The following is a 14,943-nucleotide window of genomic DNA, read 5'->3' as shown; positions in this document are numbered from 1 at the left end:
GAGCCTTAGGAATATCAGAGGCAAACAGTAAGTTAATAATTACATTTTCTACAAAAAGTAATTGAGAATAAGTCAGAATCAGAACAAGAATTATTTGAATAATACAAATATAATTATTCACAGGTAATTTAATGCCTTTTTAAAAGATTCCAAATATATATATATATATTTTAAAAATGGTCTGATTAAAAATGAAGATATAGCTTTTGTGACTGTTTTCTTTTAAGAATTATCTACAGTATTTAACACTCCCTTTATACAACTAGTCCTTGATTTAAAACCATTTATTCAGTGACTGAAGTTAAAAAAAAAGCCAAAATCAATCCTTGTACTTTGTACCATTGCAGAATTATCATGATCAATTATCAAAATTCAGGCACTTGGCAAACAGCATACATTTATGAAGGCTTCATTGTCTTATGTGAGCCCCTTCCCAGCCAGCTTCCAACACGCAGTCAACGGGGGAAAGCCATTGCTTAATGACAGCATAATTAAGTTGAGAATTCCAGTGATCCGTTTAGTAAACATGTCAAAAAAAAGTTATAAAATTGGGTGCAACTCACTTAACAACCATAGCAATGGAAATTCTGGTCCCAATTGTGGTTGTAAGTTGAGGACTACCTGTATTTTGGATTTAAAAATTCTGTTACTTGCACTGCAAAAGAACACTCCCAAGTTAGAATCATACCTTCTACTCTCCAGTGGACGGCCATCACTAGAAATACTACGTGGAATGTTGGCGGCCCGATCTGGAGGAGGCATTTTTCCTTCACCTTTCCCTGAGGCAACTCTAGTGGGAATTGGACTTTGCGTCTGTGATGGCATTTGCTGAACATGAGATGCTTGCCCCTTGTTAGCATTTCTCTGCCACTTGTTATTATTTCTGAATGGGAATTTGAACTCGTATGGAACTCCGCCATCATTCATTTTGTATTCCATTACTGGCATGCGATGAATTTCTGAAAAACTTCTGGAAGATTGAAAAGTAAGTTAACCAAAGTGTGAAATACGGGAGATACATGTGCAATGCATTGTTTCACTATAAAACAGCAACAAGAATACCTTGAATATAAGAACATTTACTGTATGAAACTCATCGACTGCTGCAAGTTAGCTTCGAGTATAATACTTGTAGCTTGTATTTTTGGTATGTCTGCAGCAAACCATGTTTTTTTCAACATGACAAAATATATGTTGGTCATCACAATGCAAGCCTTATCCCTTGCACACAATATCATAGTGCATGTGCAAAAGGGACACAGTTTGAGTTACAATGTATATTTTACCATTCCTCCTCTTGCCCCATTCCTGTGAACATGCACATAGGAAGATGGTGTCATTAAAAACTACTATCACTTCCAATTTCTCAGTTTAATCAAGTGGTTTTCTAGGAAGTGAAATGTCTTCTCTGCTTATTGAAGAAGGGACAAATTTTTAATCTTTATTCAAAAGTAAGTCTCAAGAAACTGGATTAAGAATTAACACCAAGCATTCAAAATTCATTGAAAAAACTGACACTTTAACCTTGTAACACTGAATTCTATAATAAAATATATTAATGTCTCCAACAGAAGAGAATATATGTAGCTCAGATTTGATTTGTGAAGTCCTTGGGGTTCTCTTAGCTTATTTGCAGTTGTTTCATTACCTGTCTAAATAATATCATCAGTGCTGGTGATTGTGCAGCTTAGTTCCCTTTTATACACAGTACTTGACCTACCAGTCTTGGTGGGGGTTTGATTTTCGTTTGGGTAGTTCCTTGATAAAGGTATTGTTTTCTGCTTGATTGTCTCATGTTAACCCGTTTATCTGGGCATTGGCTGCTGGGAGGAGATGTGTTCTGGTCTTTTTAAATTTTCTTTTGTGCTTTTTATCGTCTCTTTTGAAAGGGTGTGTAAATGTGTATGTCTATCTGCCTGCTTATATATAGACATAGAGATCAAGAGCTGATACATAGACACATGGAGATAATGCAGTCACAACTGGACCAGAATCTCAGTCGCTGGGTGAAATGGTTGTTAAGCAAATTGTCACATGACTGCCCATGTGACTACTTTATTCAGTGATCGCAATCCTGGCATTTCTGGTTGCACTTATTTGAGCAATCACGGACTGGGCGATATTGTTAAATGGACAGAGTCCAGATAAGAAGGATGGGGCACCTCTATAGGGGTGAGGAGACTTTTGGAGGCTTAGGAGCTGCAAAGCTGCCAAAATCCAAGTAGGATTTTCAACCTCCGAGGGAGAGACACTTGTGCATGGTCTGTGCCAGGTCTCCCAGGGCCTTCTCACCACACACACACACACGGACACACACACACACACACACACGGACACCATGCCTCTTAACTTACTGTACTGCCTCTCCATTCAAGAACTGAAAATCCTTTCTGCCAAAAATCCAAGCAGGATTTTCATCCCCTGGGCAAAAAGACACTTGCTCCAGCCTGATCTGGGCCTTCCCCTCGCATGTGCTTGGATTTCGGCTCCTTCTCAGCTCTAGGGATTGAAAGAGCTGCCTGACGAAGGATATCAGCTCCCATTCATTCACGGAAGGGAATGCCTTTGGCAGAGTGGCAGGAACAAAGCACAGCTCCTCAGATCCACTCTGGCCAAGAGGTTCAGCCCCCTTTCATGTGCAGAAGGGACTGCCTTCAATGGGATACAGTAATGTGCCTCCAACCTTGGGTCTCTACCCTGTCAAAGGAGTTTGGTCTTCCTTGGCAGGCAGCTCTTTAAGCCAGCAACATGAGGGAGTACTATGGGCAGGTGGTAGCAGCTTGTAATATTCCCAGCCAGTTTACCCATTGATTTTCTGGGGAAATCAAAAGAAATTACAAATCGTGATCCCATGGTCATGGGGTGCGTGGCAACCAATTGTAAGTATGAACAGGTTGCCAACTGCCCAACTTTGATCATGTAACTGATGGGGGGGGGAGAGACTTTTATGATGACTGGAAGTGCTTCATATGGGCTTTATAGCACCTGTCATAACTTCCAAAAGGTCATACCTCTAGATAGGATACACAGACCAAGAAAACAGACATATAGATAATAGACACATAATAATAGATAACAGACACATGCCTGTTTCCTAGAGCTGAGAGTGATTAGCTGAAGGTCACCTGGGACTAGGATTTACAGTCATCTGGTTTCTAGCCTGATTCTTTAATTACTACTTCAAGCTGCTTCTCTTTTAATCAGTGATAGATATTAATTAATTCATTGGTTGCCAAATACCTTCGTGGAGTACAATCTTCATGAGGTGGGATAATGACAACCTTCACAGTAACTGAAGTTCTCAGGAGATCAATCATTTGCTCGTGGCTTAGAGTAGCGACAGCCACAGTGCAAATTTCCACTAATCTGCTGCCTTGCCGTAATCCTGCTTGCCAAGCATAGCCATATGGTTCAACATCTGCCACGATTCCTTCATAATTCACATGGAAGCCAAGCTGACCCAATCCATTCCGTCGTAAAGTCATCTCCACTGACTCACATCCCTTGGTCACGAGCTGAGAATTGGAAGACAGAGAAGTGGAGGTGTAATGAGAACAGTTTAGTACAATGAACACGTAATTCAGTAGGAGACACAAATAAATAGGCTTGATCTTTAAAACAGAGCATGAAGCAAGGTAGATATTGACATTCCTTATTCATACAGCAATTATAGTATATACCTCTGAAGAAGATAGCTGGATTACTACTGAGGAATAATCGTCAGCTTAGCTTCATCTTGTAAAAATGACTAGCTATATTCCAGTCCTCGCTGAAAATTATGAATGCTACAAAAACGTTAAATGTATGAAACAATACCTACAGTAATAGAGGATGTGTAGACTAGTATTCATTTACAAATTGACAAAAGTCATTTAATTATTAAATCTTTTATTGACTTGACACTTTTTATAATTCAGTAAACTCTTGGTTATGGAACTCTTTGCTTTACTATGTTAAGTCCTGTTCCTAAAAGATAATATTTTTGAATGCTGGAAATATTACCGTTAAGTCTTTTCTCACAGCATGGAAAATACTGTTTTGATTTCACAAATAACATTTATGCAGCTAAAGTGTAAATATTCATATAATAAATACACTATCCAGACGTTAAAAAGTAGGTGAATAAGCTACAAGATGTTTTATTGCTCTGAGTAGGACAAGGATTTGAAAAGTAACCTAGTAAGTGGGTAGAACATTGTCAGATACAAGAAATCAGGAACCAGAGTAGAGTCCAAAAGCACTACAAGTTTATTTCATGCTACCTGCACAAGAGTCTGATCTGCTAATAGTCAAGATGAAGTGATGCCAGATAAGAGTCAAGAGATTTCAAGTGGGGGGTGGGGTGGATTTAAGTTTCATATAGGCACATAAGAGATTCCAAATGAATATGTTTGACCCCTGGTCATCTCCTACATCCATTTTATTTTGCCAGTTTGTTGTTCAGATCCAAGAAGGAAATTAAAGCATTTCTCTATATATTTATGCTTGAGGAAGGAAGGTAAGGGGAAAATAAGGAATTCTAACCTCTAGTCTTTTGACAATCTCTTTGATATCTTCAGGGTTTTTGAAACTTTCCACAGAAATGCATTCTCCTCTTTCATAGAAAATTTTGACGCTTGTATCTGTTGAAGTCCACCCTATTACATCGCGGCAGGAACAATTGAATACAACACTTTTCGTATCTTGTTCAATTACAACAACAAATTCATTAGAAATGCCCAAAAGACAATCTATATCTAAACCCTTGCTATAATCTTTAGCATGGAGAATCCACACAACAGCGCCAGAACTATGCAATTCTATTCCTGGATGGGGTTTGGATTTCTCCTTCTTCTTAGAAGCAAGTGAGATGAAAGGGAATTTGCCAGAAGGATCAATGGGTGTATTTGTCACATTCTTTTCTGCCAAATCTTTCAAGTATTCCTGACGAGTTCTAGTAGCCATAGCACGGAATTTTTCTGATTTATGAGCTGCATTCTCAGCATTGATCACTTTGGCCAGTAAGAAGTCCCTGAATACATTTGATTTAGGAAAGGTGATGCCTTTAGGAATTGGAGGTCCAAATGAGGGCACATCTCTTGATCTTGTCACAGCAACACTGCAAAAATACATATAAATGTGATTTAAAGCAATATGCAAAAACATTATAAATTTCAGTGCGCTATATATTTTGTTGTTTTTATAGACAGTCCAGTTCTACAGAAAGGATACTCTGTTACAACTGCTAGATGCCTCATGACATAAAAAAAATTCTTTGATATGCTGATTATTTACAGTTTAGACCATTTCTTAAAATTTCTTCAATATATTATATATCTATTTGAGTACACTTTATCAATTACTATTATTGTTTTTTGCTTTCATGCAGTACATTTACATTAAGTCAATAGTATTTTAGTATCTTTATTCTTCTCCAAACCTACAAACTATGAACTACATTTTTCAAGTGAAGTTACTTGGCAATAAAGTATTCAAACATTATTCATTTCTTTTATTCTGCTCTCTACAATATATGTTAACAACCACCTCCACATGTCCTGAAAACATAAAAGAAATACCTTGAATTGCTCAAATTTATAACTATTCCCTCCCAGACTTACAAAGAAACAAGGACTTGCTACTTAGCAAAGAGATTATTTTAAATGCCGACTGGGAATGTTACTTCTATTGCTCCTTAACCAAAGAGAAAAGAAGCAGAGGAGTAATAGATGAATACACTGGTAAAAGCAAGAATTACATGGAAAGTGCAATCATGCCAACCATCTTTTAAAAAAAATGTAAAGCTACAGAACCTCAACAGAACATTAATGCATGTGAATCATTGTACTAGTGATTCAGCAGGATCCAATCCATTTTTCTTGCCAGCCTTTTTACATTGGAATTTATGAAAATCCTACTGGCTTGAGTGACAACAGATTTCTATAGCTCAACTTTTGTTTTAGCTCACAGTCAATAGAAGACTCCATGCCATGCTCACTTCTCCCTTGTATTCTGAGAATCTGACAACAACTTTCAGCTGGTAATTACATCACCCCTCCCACCGTAGATCTGTTGCTTTTCTCTCGACTCCCTGCCCCCCCCCCAGTCCAAAATGCATATTGATGGATGCCACTGGGGTTCTACTTATTCCAAACAATGCTACTAAAAAAAAAAATGACATTATCTCCATTTTTTATTATTATACAAGGGAGACACTTTAAAGAGTGTTGAAAATGATGTGGGTTCTGATTTTATTAAGACAGGACCAAAAGGGGAAGGGAAGAATGGGAAGGCAGTAAAGTAAGACTATGAAATGCGTCTATCAAGAAAGAATGCTAATTATATTTATGGAGATTATGTACAATGAGATCAGGATGACATAACTTTTATTATTTAAATCCTGTCACCTAAACAGAAAATAGAATTGTAATGCCTTCTTTCTATTTCAAGAGTCTTACCCATTTAAGCAACAGTGAATAATAAATATTTCTGAAATATCCTTTTTTTGTGTTACTATTACTTTATATAGAAACACATGTCATTTAAGAAGGACACATAAAACAAATAACCTATATTTGTATTTCTAATACATTAAAAAGAAATATATCGCCAGTATTTTCTTTCTCAATCTCGAATGTTGAAACGTTCCATTTATATATCTTGGATATTTTCCAGAAAAAGAAATATATAGTCATCTTTCAAAAATACACGTTCTGCTTACTAAATGTGCATTCGAAAGAAATTTCCCTGCATATAAACATTGTGGGACAACTACTACAAATCTAGTGTATAAGATACATTTGGTTTTCATTCTGCTGTGCAAAGCCAGTATCTCTAGTTTCAAACTATTTAACTCATATATAATCATTTTTGATAGGAAAAATAGAAATAATAAATAGTTCTCAGATTTTCATTTACTTCTAATTGCATCTAAAATATTTTACTGCTAAATAATAATAGAATTAGAAAATGCTCCGACTGAATATTGCAACTTCGTGCAAGTAGTTCTCAACTTACAGCCATTCATTTAGTTACAACAGTGTAACTAAACAGTTATTTGAAGTTACAACAGTGCTGAAACAAGTGACATGATCGTTTTTCACATGTATGACTGTTGCAGCATACCCACAGTCACATGATCAAAATTTGGGTGCTTGGCAACAGGCAGATATTTATTACAGTTGCACTGTTCTGGAGACATGTGATCAACATTTGTAAACTTCCCAGCCAGCTGCCTAGCAAAGTCAAAGGGGGAAGCCAGATTTGCTTAATGACTGCATGATTTACCCAACAACTGTAGCGATACATTTAGCAACTGTTGCAAAAAAGGTCACAAAATGATACACAACTCACTTAGCAACTGCCTTTTTTAGGAGTGGAAATTTTGGGCTCAAATGTCATCAAGGACTACCTGTAGTTATCAAATTTACATCAAATTTAGGCATCACCCATCTCACTGCCTACATGACTCTGGGTGGTTTAGAGAGAAAAAGTTATTTTCTGTCATGCAAAACCATCATAAACAGTGTAATAGTTACCTGTAACAAACGTTGTCAGTACAAGGATTGTGCACTCGGACAATGACAAAGACGTGTTGAAAGTGAGAACGAATATTCTTTGGGCTAAATGATTCGGCTCCAGGTTCTTGGAAAACTATTGTCACGATATCATTCCCAATGTGTCGTTTTCTTAACAGCTTTGATCATGAAGACAAGAAACCCATGAGAATTAAAAGCATTAATATTGTTATAGAATATGATTATTGTTCCCATTAGTTCATGTTTTAAAATGTAAAAATGCCTGATGGTTTTTAAAAATTGTTTCTAAAACAAATAAGTTATTGAAGAATTTATCAATATAAAAAATATGTTAAAATAAATTAAAACTTGTAGTTTCCATAACAACAATTAGAGATCTACCTTAATGCAAAGAAACATCTTTCCATGAGATTTTATTTCTAAAATTAAATTTCCAGTCATAAAATTTTTGTTATTATATTGTGTGTCTATCTAATAGTCTAAACCTTTACAAAATGCCAAAGTTTTTAATTTAGGCAATATTTTTCAATATATTAAAATTATTATTTAATTTTGGCTGACTTATCAAATTAATTATTTTTTTCTTGCTTTTCAATTCAGGCTATATTTTTAAAAAATATTTCTTAGGGGAAAAAAACTCTCAAGTTTGTTATATTTGCAACAAATGATGTACGTTTAGTAGAATTAACATGAAATCCAAGCTATTAGATGTGAACAAAGTTTAATCCACCACAAAACTTTTTCAACATTCAGATATGTATCTGCAAAATATGCATTTTTCCCAATTCAGTCCAAATAATTAGAAAAATTTTAAGCATTTCAAAAACGTCTAAAGGGACAGTGGAGGAGGGTTAATTTTGTCAAGATGGCAAGCGTGAGTGGACAAGGATGACTTCTCTGACTAACTACTTTTCTGCAGTTAGCAAGTCTTTCCACCCATCAGATTCAGAACTGTTGACAAAATAATACTTCACACATAGAAAAGTTATCTTTTACATAAAATCTTCCATTAATCTTGGTGCAAGCTCCTTAAAGCATTTTTATGGCTTACTACCAATCATAATCCACATTTTGTCAAATATATTTGCATTACTGTAAAACTATGCTTTATAAATTGTGTTTCAAGAATTATAAATTTTCTGGCTTTTGCTTTCAATTGTATTACATTTCACAAAACAGCCTCTTTGTCTCTGTCTCCATCTTGTTCTCTCTGCTAAAAATACTTTGGATTGAAGCCACAGAATATATGACAGGACATTGCAGAAAGTAGAAACATATGGAATTTGGAGCATATCCTGTCAGAGATTTCATAAATACTGTCATGGAGAATCAGCATATTCATTCATAGTTTATTTTTATGGTAACACAGCATGGTGGAACAGCAATATGAACCACACCCTGGCTCCATCAGATTAACAGTCTGCAAACAAATTAGGTCTACCATATGCTGATTATCCCAAGGTCTAGCTTGGTAATACGTTGCCTTGCAAAGAACAATAGGTCCCACAAAAATATTCAATTACTAGTGCAGATATCTGCATGGAGAAGGTTGCTATTCTGTCAGTGCTATTCCACTGTTACTCCGAAGGGAATGTTGGCCAGATTTTATTCTTCCAGCTCAATGTTAGTAGTAAATACACTGGATTGTCATGAACTTACAAATCAAAATCAAATTCTAAATAGCATGAACATCCCAACATTTCTGTAAATATGGTTTTCAAGAATGACATAAAGCAACTTCTCCTTAGGTGATTAAAGTAAAGCAATTTCTGTAAAGGAAACAAAAATCTCCAAAACATCTGCACTGGAATAAAAAGTTCTACACACACTGTTTTTTTTAATCCCCAAATTAGTTTTGTCATATGGTGCCATTTTTGTTGTCTGTTCAAATTTGCTTCTTAATTTAGATATCTTAAAAGAGATACAGTAGTACAAATGAAACCAGTCTAATCAGTGATAAAAACTCAATGTATTGAAAACGAAAAAATATTCCCCACCTCCTTTTCATCACAATATAAATTATAAGATACAAGAGAGCCCAATACTTGTTTCAGCTAGTCAAGATAGCCAAAAATGTAATTTAATATAATATTTGAAATAAACATTAAATATTCTGATTATTCAAGTAGTTCCTACCTGTTGTTTGTTGTTGGGTGTATATGGTAACATTGTAGAAACATGAAACATGATTTCATACTCTTTATACGTTGTATAAAGAGAGTGCGTACCAGTTGAATCAGCTGTAAATAAATAATATAAGGTCTAATTTATTATTATTATTATAAATAACACAATCCACAAGATTGCAAAATATACATTTAAACAAGCACCAAATCAATGTAATATTTATTCTAGAGCAAAATAAAAAATAGAAATATTACTTATTTTTAATTTTATATATATATTTTAATATGTTGTATTTTAAACACATTATACATTCTAAGGGTTGCCAGAAAAACCAAAGATACTTAAAAGTGAATATGCTAGAAACCATATAACATAATTTTCAATGTGCAAATTTTGCAATACTTTTCCTAGAATATTGTATGCTTACCAATTATAATTATAAAATAGAAACTAAATTAGTGTTATGCCCTTGCATGTGTCATTTCAACATTAACCTCTTGTTCAGTACAATAAACTACTTTTTAAATTGAGACAATTTATTTAGATTTATTTCATCCTATCATTAGTGTTACAGATAAATTGTCATATCTGTATGCCATAAACATCATAAATTCACATATCCAACCCATTAGCAGGTTTATAAGTTAGTGTGCTCTTTGCAATAAAAGCTAGTAATGAGAATTTGATACTTTTTTTCAATGCATCTATGTTAATATTGTCTGGTATGCAGACTTTAAAAACTTTGATTACCCCCAGAAGCGAACCATACTTTCCATGTCAGAGAGAAAGGAAGCTAAAATTTATTGTATTTATTATGAAACAAAATATTGATAACTGGAAATAAATGCAAACTACAGATGTAGTTTTATTTGGGGTGATTAATATGTTATCATTTATAGCTATATATTCACATTTTATTAGATATGGGTTTTTTTCATTTTTAAGCATGGGTTAATGTTTAAATTTAGTAACAAAGTATATCTTGAGTGATATAGTTGGTAAGATTTATGAAGTCATTTTAAGAAATTATCTCTTGAGAATTAGCTAATACATGAAAACGTAAAAAAAAGACCTTGCTTGGAAACTGAGATACAGGTCAGTCCTTAACTTACATTCATTTATTCAATTATTGTTTAAAGTTATGGAGATGCTGAATGAGGGGATATATACAACCAGTTCCCAAAGTTATAACCATTGCAGCACCCCCATGATCACATGATCAAAATTCAGGGACTTGGCAATTGGTCCACACTTACAACCACAGGGCACTTCACTTCTCCCACCCACCTATCTCCCCTGCTTTTGCCCTTTTGGCACCCTGCACTCTATGGCGCCTGCTGCCAGAGTTGACCTTCATCATCTTGCTCACACTGCTGACCAGTCTTGGCTTAGCCCTCAGTGAATCAGCTGCAGAACACGCAAGGCTTTCTTCCTAAGGTTCCACATGACGGTTTCCTTGCAAGGCTTGGGAAAGATGGCTCTCTTGGCCAGCAGCTGTCTTGTGAAGGGCTTAGGTGGGCATCCATGTTAGCACCAGGGATAAGAACATCATGAGGGTCAGCTGGGGGGCAGAGTGCAAGACAGCTCTGGAGTACTGGGTAGTGATGGTGGCTGGGACTAGGCTGGGGTGTACGATGTTTCCTGAGTTGGCTCCAGCTTTGTGCTATGCTGTTGGGGTGGCTGATGCTTCACAAGGACTACAGCTTTGGTTTCATTATTTTTGTACTCAATATTTTCATTATTCTGAATAAAAAAGGCAGCCTTACTCTTTGTGTCTAGCTGGGCACGATACTTTTCAAATCCTTTAAGTCGAACCCGTTCTCCCAGCAACTGAAGAAATTCTTCAAAGGCTGGGCCTGCTGATTCATTATTGTACATTTCCTCTTCTGTGCTTTGCCCAGACTTGCAGTACATGATTCCCACTTTCAGCTGATAGCTTAACTGTAAATATAAATAAAAACTCAAGTTTGCATTCTTGTGTTATCTGTGTTGCATCAAGAGGCACAAGGCTATTCCTTTCAAATTCAACTCTGTTTTCTGTAATAAGAAAGCTGAGTGAAAAAAATGAAAATGACAAGGTTCTATATATTTACTATTCTGTACTTCAAATTGCTCCACAAAATAATTCAGAACTATTGGCTTAATTCCAAATTTCACATACCCCAAAATTGAAAAATACAAAAGAAAAAAGCCTCAGTATTTTAAATCCTAGGTTTGAAAATACTGCCTTATTTTTTTCTGAATTTACAATAATTTTGGTGTTTTAAGATAATTGGAAGTTAAATAAATAAAACAAGATGAACATTAGCCTGATCCAGTCAAATCAATGGCAAGAATTCTTGAAATGTCAATTTGTGAACAGCTTATATGTTAAAATATGCAATTTAAGGTAATTAAATAATCAAGTTTTCCTCATCCAACTATATTACTACATAAAATTTACAAAAATAATGCTTACAATTGAAGTGAGTAACCAATGATGGTGTAAAAGAAATGTTTTCATCAGGTAATGTTTTTCATCATTAGAAAATTACCAAAAACTGTAATATGGAAAATAAATTAGTCAAGCTACTTACTTCTCACTAAACATTGAATTATCACAAAAGCACCTGGGTTTTTATGATAACTTCATTATATCTACTTAAATTATTTTTATGCCATTAGCACTTAACACTGACTATATGGACTGAACAAGAAAGAAAAAGTCTATGGAGATTCTCAGTCATCCAGGTCGTAGAGATGATCCAGATCCCAAAGGTGCTTTTTGAAGAAGCAACTGGACTTTCTGGTTTTTCTTGGAAGACATTTCGCTTCTCATCCAAGAGGCTTCTTCCGAAGATGCATACATGCATGCATAAATACATACATACATACATTCATAGATATATATTCAAAACAGGTATTTAGATATTCAAAAACATTTAGAAAAATCACAGTAGATAGTATGTGTGGTTGTGGTCTAAGAGTGTATCCAGAGAAACACAGTGAATTCCTCTTAAAATAGGTTTCTAATGTTCTGACAGAGCCAAATATTGTTTATCATTCTGTGTATTCCTCAGAGCCTAGTCGACAACTTGCCAGGGACCCAGATACAGTATATTGTAATAAAATCTGCTCCGTCTTCCATTTCATAATGTTATGTAAGAGGCCTAAAATCTATTGACTATAACAGGATGCTTCTACTGACTTTGCAAGGCTTGAAGGTTTTTTTTTGGCCTTTTGGCCATATGCAAAATGCTCAAAGAGCCAAAGAGTTAAAGATGTCAAATATTGTTTATAAAAAAGGAAAGTAATTAAGCAATTTTAAAATTTGTTTTCCCAGGAAAAATTCTCCATTTTTTTACATATATACCTATGCTAGAGAAAGAAACGTTCTCAGTACAACTCATTTTCTCAAGGAACACTTCTAAGACTATATTAACATCTCCCAAATTGCCTTAGGTTCTCAATAATAGCACCTGCATCGTATCTTGGATAAGCTTCAACTTGCTCATTTTCATCTGCTCTTGAACGGATAATCCCATATTGAGAATGATTTGAGTATTTACCCTGTTAGTGATTCTTAAGTCCAAAAATCTTGATGGTCCCTCTCACAGGTGAAACTCGAAAAATTAGAATATCATGCAAAAGTTCATTTATTTCAGTAATGAAACTTAAAAGGTGAAACTAATGTGTGAGATAGACTCATTACATGCAAAGTAAGATAGTTCAAGCCGTGATGTGTCATAATTGAGATGATTATGGCTTACAGCTCATGAAAACCTCAAATCCACAATCTCAGAAAATTAGAATATTACATGCAATCAATAAAACAAGGATTGTACACAGAACAATATTGGACCTCTGAAAAGTATAACCACGCATATGTACTCAGTACTTCGTTTGGGCCCCTTTTGCAGCAATTACTGTCTCAATGCGGCGTGGCATGGAAGCTATCAGCCTGTGGCATTGCTGAGGTGTTATGGAAGACCAGGATGCTTCAATAGCGGCCTTCAGCTCTTCTGCATTGTTCGGTCTCATGTCTCTCATCTTTCTCTTGGCAATGCCCCACAGATTCTCTATGGGGTTCAGGTCAGGCAAGTTTGCTGGCAAGTAATCCCACAGTCATTGAACCAGGTTTTGGTGCTTTGGGCAGTGTGGGCAGGTGCCAAGTCCTGCTGGAAAATGAAGTCAGCATCCCCATAAAGCTCATCTGTGGAAGGAAGCATGAAGTGCTCCAAAATCTCCTGGTAGATGGCTGCATTGACCCTGGACTTAATGAAGCACAGTGGACCAACACCAGCAGATGACATGGCTCCCCAAATCAACACAGACTGTGAAAATTTCACACTGGACTTCAAGCATCTTGCAGTGTGTACCTCTCCATTCTTCCTCCATACTCTGGGTCCTTGATTTCCAAATGAGATGCAAAAGTTGCTCTTATCAGAAAAGAGGACTTTGGACCATTGAGCAACAGACCAGGTCTGTTTTTCTTTAGCCCAGGTAAGATGCTTCTGACGTTTGCTGTTCAAGAGGAATACGACATTTGAAGCCCATGTCCAGGATCCGTCTGTGTATGGTGGCTCTTGATGCACTGACTCCAGCCTCAGTCCACTCCTTGTGAAAGTCCCCAACACTTTTGAATGGCCTTTACCTGACACTCCTCTCCAGGCTGCAGTCATCCCTACTGCTTGTGCACCTTTTTCTTCCACACTTTTCCCTTCCACATACCTCCTATTAATATGCTTTTGATACAGCACTTTGGGAACATCCAACTTCTTTTGCAATTACCTTTTGAGACTTTCCCTCCTTATGGAGGGTTGTCAATGATTGTTTTCTGCACAACTGTCAGGTCAGCAGTCTTTCCCATGATTGTAATTCCTACTGAACCAGACTGAGATTTAAAGGCTCAGGAACCCTTTGCAGGTGTTACGGCTTAATTAGCTGATTTGAGTGGGGCACTTTGAGCCTAGAATATTGAACCTTTTCACAAGATTCTAATTTTCTGAGATTGCGGATTTGGGGTTTTCATGAACTGTAAGCCATAATCATCTCAATTATGACAAATCTATCTCATATATTAGTTTCACCTTTTAAGTTGCATTACTGAAATAAATGAACTTTTGCACGATATTCTAATTTTTCGAGTTTCACCTGTATTTCTAAAGTTAGCATAATAATCAAAATGGTATCCTGTAATATTCCATAAGCCAAAATAGTTTTCGGAGGAAAACTTTTTGGAAAGAGATACTGGAATAAATATGCAGCTCTTATATTTCTGGCAGCTTAGAAAGATTCTAAAATTGATTAAAACAAACCT

General features: G+C 35.7%; 1 protein-coding gene across 3 annotated transcripts in view; it reads right to left on the bottom strand.

The window, feature by feature from the left end:
- The window catches only part of SIPA1L1 (signal induced proliferation associated 1 like 1), a 165,900-nt gene that overhangs the window by 35,584 nt on the left and 115,373 nt on the right, over window positions 1-14,943 (bottom strand). For all 3 annotated transcript variants that reach the window (XM_026708992.2, XM_087921731.1, XM_087921730.1), the window contains 6 exons: window positions 11,411-11,585; window positions 9,654-9,757; window positions 7,518-7,675; window positions 4,525-5,098; window positions 3,241-3,515; window positions 689-970 (listed from right to left, as the gene is read on the bottom strand). In XM_026708992.2, the coding sequence (XP_026564777.1) occupies window positions 689-970; window positions 3,241-3,515; window positions 4,525-5,098; window positions 7,518-7,675; window positions 9,654-9,757; window positions 11,411-11,585 (1,568 nt within the window). The remainder of the gene's footprint in view (window positions 1-688; window positions 971-3,240; window positions 3,516-4,524; window positions 5,099-7,517; window positions 7,676-9,653; window positions 9,758-11,410; window positions 11,586-14,943) is intronic.

Source organism: Pseudonaja textilis, chromosome 1, assembly GCF_049901715.1.
Source record: "Pseudonaja textilis isolate UNSWEBS1 chromosome 1, rPseTex1.2, whole genome shotgun sequence".
NCBI classification, from domain to species: Eukaryota; Metazoa; Chordata; class Lepidosauria; order Squamata; family Elapidae; genus Pseudonaja; species Pseudonaja textilis.
The sequence above is the reverse complement of the archived record's forward strand: the minus strand, read 5'-3'. Positions and strand labels throughout refer to the sequence as shown.